Raw genomic sequence first — 6311 nt, forward strand, 5'->3', positions numbered from 1 at the left:
TGTTTAGTAAGACATCCTAATACAATTAGTCAAATATGCTTAAAGAAAAATGGTAAGAACCATTTTTAAAATTCTAAAAAAACCTGAGAAATCAATTCATTTATTTGGTCAAAACTCCAAAAACCCCTTTTTTCGTAAGAGAGCCCCAACACGAATATTTTCAGTCAAAAATTCATAATCGAAAATCCGAATGATCATAATAAATAGTTTTCTTACTGCAGCAAGAGATAGTAAAATTTACCCAATCTTAGTAATAGTTATTTTTCTGTAGGCCAAATGTAGAATGTGTAATGCATTCTCATTTTAACATTATTTCTTGGTGTCAATACCAATCATGAACATGTAAATTATTATTACTGTTTCTTGCAACAAAAATATTACTCATAAAAAATTATTGGAGAATTGGAATTGTAAAGAAATTTGGAATGTTATTTCGATTGTTTGTTAACTACAAGAGAAAATTTTTATTCATTTTTTTTTTTAAATAACCTTACCACCACAAATAGAAAAAATTTCTCTGGAACGACACCTTTTAAAAATAAAAATGAATTAAATGTTCGAAGTAACAGACCTTTGTAGAACTATCCAACATCCTATTTAATCTATGAACTAAATTCTACTTGAACCGGTTAAACCATCGAATCCTATATCCATCCGCCAACCGTCCTCCAAATTGATTCCTGATTCAGTTCATGGTACCAGTGCTCAGGTAGTGTTAGCATTAATTGGCTCACTGAATCCTTTGTTTCTATTCAAAACTTTTCCATTCTTGTTTAACTAAATTATTAATGTACATCTTGTATATAAATATTTACTAAATTAAAACAAAACTGAGAGATATTTTTTTGAACGACTGGCTCCACAAAACCACAGACAAAAGATTTAATTTAAAAAATAAGATTCTCAATAATGCTAATGAAAACATAATCTGTTATATTTTTCATTTCAATTCAAGTTAATAAAGTTAACATCAAAGCAACTGTTAATCATCAATGATTTATCATTCTGTTTTTAATGAACGAACCTTTATTGTGCAAAATGAATTTAAAGAATGTGAAGGAATTACCTAGAAAGAAATTTTAGAATATAAGTTTCAACAAATTTATTCAATTAGTGACAAAATTTAATTGGATATATTTATGAAATTGTAGACAATATTTTGATAAAAAAAATTTTATTAATATTGTTTAAACAATAAGTTTACTATTTAGATTGTAATTTAAATGTTTATAGATGTTATTCCAAAGTGTGCAAAATTTATCCAAGTTATGACTGTACTAAAACAAAAACCAAAAATTGTTAATATTTGTACATGTAAATCAATAAAAATTAATAATTGCGAATTTGTATTTTCCTTCGCAAGAATAAAACCTCTGCCATATTTATACATACACTTTTTCACATGTATCACCGAATTAGCAAAGAGAATAGGTAAGGACCCACAGCTGGATTCAAATTGGTGCTGAGGCAGTGGATAGATGGCCTCCGGCTTGTTCTGACAACACTGAGCTATTAAAGGCTCTTGAAAATCTAAGAATAGGCAGAATTCGAACTCACTTGATCATAACTTGGTTATCCAGTGCTCTAACCACTTGGCTAATCCTTTCTCTGAATACTTTCCTTATTTTAATTATTTCCTCAATTAAAAGTAAGTCTATACTCAATAGATTGTCCATTCTTTTTTTTCAGTACAATGTGTTCTTAAAAAGTGGATAATTTAAGTAATACATCAAAATCTCACTTTGTGAAAATATTAGTAAATCGTCTCCATCCGTCATTTCACCTTTCTATCCTTGCTGTTTATTTGATACATTGCATTGACACATTACACTAATTCCAACTAAATTTGCAGCTAAAATTGTAAATAAAGTTACAAAATGAAGAATTTCATAAAAATTCTAAAATATCCATTAATTTGAACGTTTTGACGTTTATAAACCCATTTTCAAAACTGTTAAACCCTGCTGGACCGTTTACATCTGCATAAAAAAAAGTTCGGACTGGTCAAAGATTTAGGGCAAATTAGTTGCTGTATTTCCAGTTTTAATTCCTAATCATTAATATACCCAATGAAGCCTCCTTTAATCCCTTGTTAAATCTGTTTGTTAAACTTCAAAATGCGAAGAAAATTGCTTCTTTTTTACTTTTTTTAAAACATATTCTTGTCTTTTTTGTGATTCTTTGGAAAGTGTCATTTACGACTTGCTCTCTAATTCGCTTTCACATACGTTCCAAGAAGATTATATTTAATTATAAAAGAAAGATGATTGAGTGTTCACTATAGATTTATTTTCATTCTTAAACCAAATCCACAGCAATTCATTTTATAAAATTTAATTTTAAACGTAGATTTCAGAATAAATAATAGAAAATTCTGCGATTTTTCGATTTGAGATAATACTTCACAATAAGACAATTATTTTTGTAGAGAACTTTAATTGAATGTCATTTAAGCGAATGAATATGTGCCATCGAAGCTTGAGTGCCTCCAGCCAGAGAAGAACTATTTTAGGGGCTAATGACCCATAGCAGTTAATGTGATTTGAAAACTCCATTTTGAAAATTTGGCATGATCAAATATACTTTCCTTACATAGAGAGAGTAAAACATTAGATACAGTAGGCCTGACTAAATATTTTCTTGATGAACGGTGGACTTAGTACGAGTGAACTACATACATTGCATACAATTAGAACGCCTTCCTTATACCACCAATTAAAACAACTTGAGGTGTGGTAACGATGTTCGGTATAGTTCTTCCCACCCTACACTTCATATACACAAATACATACATACATTTACAGCTACTAAGAGGTTACAACATACAGCAGCCTTGAGACTTAACCATGTCTATAAATGTTCTCCACTACTTCATTATGCTTAACCAGGTCGGTTCGGTAAATCATTATTGGCCAATTCTTTTTCGACCACACCCAGACACTTGATTCACCTTTCAGACAATATGTATTTTTTTTTTTTTATTTTGTAAATGTCATCATGAGATATCCATCTACTGCTTAAATGCTACTTCAATCATCGACTTATTTTGTTTTGTTTTAAATTAGAACACTATTTCACAACTTAGGTTTCTTTTTTCAAATCAAAATTAATTAAAAAATATGCAACAAATATTCGGCGAAAAGTTAGTCTCATGATATACATTTAGGATTCATGGTATTTTTATTTTAGCATTGAACCAAATGTATTTTTTATAAGATTCATCAGGAAATTATTTCTTGGAGATTGCGTGCTGATTGGGCCTAAAAAACCAGTTTCTTTATAGTTCATGGCCTTTTGTAAAGCTCATGCAGATCTTACACATAAGGTTGCTGGGCGATTTTAGCTGAAAACAAATATTTTGAAACAAATAATTTATTTTATTATTTCTTTTACTTTCTTTCTTTTTTTTTTTTTTTTGTTTTTACCTCAAAAACAGGTACTTACGAACATCACCTTATTGTTGACTCAAAAACGTAAACAAAAAGATTATACACACAAATATCCTAAATTACAATTATTAATAGTGATAGGTAGAACCGTAAGTTGAGTAGGTAGCGTGACTAACAAGAGGAGCGGCAGAGTAACCTACTGCCAATGGAGTAGCATGAGCAGCATATGAGGTCAGAGCAGGGGCGACAGTCCTTACAGCGGTTACAGCTGGAGCGGCAGCAACAGTAGTCCTAAGAGCAGGTGTAGAGTAAGCTACACCAAGAGGTGCAGCGTGGGTAGCGTAGCCAAGACCGGCAGCATATCCAAGACCGGTAGCATAACCAAGACCGGCTCCATAACCAAGACCGGCTCCATAACCAAGACCTGCTCCATATCCAAGACCAAGATGGCCATATCCAAGGCCACCGTAGAGACCAGTGGTAACAGCGGGTGTGGCTACAGTCCTAACGGCAGCGACAGCTGGAGCAGCAGCTACGGTCCTTACGGCAGTGACAGCGGGAGCAGCTGCTACAGTTCTGAAGGCTGTTACGGCAGGAGCGGCAGCTACAGTTCTGACGGCTGGAGCAGCGAAGCTATAAGCTGGTGACACAGTTCTTACGGCAGCGACAGCTGGGGCAGCAGCTACAGTTCTGACGGCAGCTACAGCGGGTGCAGCAGCTACAGTGTGAACAGCGGGTACTCCAAGACCATAAGCGCCAGTATAACCGTGGTAAGTGGAGCCAGCCAGTCCGGTGGCAAGAGCTGGAGTAGCTACAGTTCTGAAGGCAGCTACAGCAGGAGCAGCAGCTACAGTGTGGACAGCGGGTGCTCCAAGACCAAAAGTGGAAGCAGAGTAACCATTGCCATGGTAGGTGGAGCTAGCGAGCCCGGTTGCAAGAGCTGGAGCAGCTACAGTTCTGACGGCAGCAACTGCGGGAGCAGCAGCTACAGTGTGAACAGCGGGTGCTCCAAGGCCTACAGCATGAACAGCGGGTGCTCCAAGGCCTACAGCATGAACAGCGGATGCTCCTCCAAGGCCTACAGCATGAACAGCGGGTGCTCCAAGGCCTACAGCATGAACAGCGGATGCTCCTCCAAGGCCTACAGAATGAGCATAACCACCGTGGTAACTAGAGCCAGATAGTCCGGCGGCAAGGGCTGGGGCAAGACCGGCAGCTGGAGCTGCTACACCACCAGTACCTCTGGAGACAGAGCTTGTACTGTAGCTGTGAACTCCCTGGACGTTATTGGTGTATGTTGATAAAGAGTCGCCAACGACTCCTTTTTGGAGGAGCTCTTCAACCTGAGCCACAGAGCCATCAAGAACTCCAACGGCACCACTGGAGGTTGCATAATGAGCTGGACCACCCGCATGAGCGAGGGCTACCAAACCCAGGATTACTATTGCCTAAACAGAAAGTATTCATTAAACTTATAGAACCTACGTTTCTGCTCATAAATCTTATTTGCTAATTTATTGAATTAGGTATATCTGTTTTGAAATGCAAAAATTGCATAGCATTTAAATACACATGCATATATATAAATATTTTTGAGCGTGCATAAAGTAACTAAAGTATTCGAACCAAAATTCAAATGGAAACTAAACCAGCATAAGAATGCAAACTGAATAATCACAAACCAATTGGTATCTGATCCCAGATTCGTTAATGGATCAAGAACAAATTTATATTATTGAAAAATTAAGCAGATATCTTTGAAAATATAACAGTTATCGCGAACGAAATGGAGAAGAACTTTGATACAGTCACACCAACCTTTTTTTTTTGGCTGCATATAATTGTAATATTACCTAGATTTAATTAAATACCAAGGCGTCTAAAAATTCTAACAACCAGATCTAGCACTTTACCAAGTGAAATTTTTTCGAAAACGGTTTTGTAGTTCCCTTCAAGTATGGTTAACTAAATGCACGCATGCAGATATGCAGTTCTCCAGGGGTGGTTGTCGTTCCGCATCAGCGTGCCATTATTGTAAAATGTATAGTTCTATCACTTTTATAATGAAGAATCAAAAATAATCTGAAAAGTTTTTTCAGCTATTTGTGATACTTATAATAACCAATTAAACTCATAAAAAGAAAACTCCTAATTATTCATGCGGTAAAAATCAGTTTTTTTTTCTTAAATTTTATTCGTGAAAAGTTGATTTTAGAAGAGTTTCCGGTCGAGAGGGTTATTAGGGGAAAATAAAGTCAAGTACTATTATTTCACACCAGAGTTGGTATTTCAATAATTGAGATATTTATGAATTATTCTAATAGATAATTGCAGCGCTTCACCAAAAAAATTAGGAGTATTTTTGGCATTTCAGCTGTACAAAGCATGCGTATAAATGCAATCAAATTCAAACAGCTTATAAATAAATCCACTTTTTTTGTTATCACGCGTTATTTATCAATACTTTTGAATAATAAGCACTCGAAAACCAGAAATTTTTTTTGATATTTTTCTAGCACTCACAGCTTTTTCTTTTATTTAATTTTAAAAACTTACCTTAATTGCCATGTTCACTTAAGTCTGTCAATTGATCTCTGACCCACACGACTGGAAGTTTATTCTCACCCGTATTTATATATATCAGGGGGAAAATGTCGCAAGCTACTTTGCTACCCCACTCTAGTTTGATTTTGGATTTTTTCTTCTTCAATTTTTTTTTTTTTTAATAATCCAAGATACCTCCAGTACCACCTTGGTATAGTGCTACAGATTCAGGGTCTTTCTTAGAGAGGGGGTCACCTCATACTCTCCTTGTCATTGTCACATTCTCTCTGTCATGTGGTTGATCCGTGTAAACATGGTCGTAAAAATAATCGCTAATTTTTTTTTCGATTACCTTATTTGATTATTACATTTTTATTG

The 6311-nt window shown here is 35.1% G+C and overlaps 1 protein-coding gene across 1 annotated transcript; it reads right to left on the minus strand.

Annotated features, from left to right (window-relative positions):
* Positions 1–3356: 3356 nt before the first annotated feature.
* On the minus strand, positions 3357–6042 carry LOC141461302 (uncharacterized). Its single transcript, XM_074142236.1, has 2 exons — positions 5946–6042; positions 3357–4837 (listed from the first exon to the last, which is right to left on the minus strand). Exons 1-2 carry the CDS (start codon positions 5955–5957, stop codon positions 3518–3520), a joined length of 1332 nt encoding a protein of 443 aa, XP_073998337.1. The 5' UTR covers positions 5958–6042; the 3' UTR covers positions 3357–3517.
* Positions 6043–6311: the final 269 nt, after the last annotated feature.

This window comes from Rhodnius prolixus, unplaced genomic scaffold (genome assembly GCF_049639745.1).
Source record: "Rhodnius prolixus isolate KJV_2025 unplaced genomic scaffold, Rpr scaffold_6, whole genome shotgun sequence".
NCBI classification, from domain to species: domain Eukaryota; kingdom Metazoa; phylum Arthropoda; class Insecta; order Hemiptera; family Reduviidae; genus Rhodnius; species Rhodnius prolixus.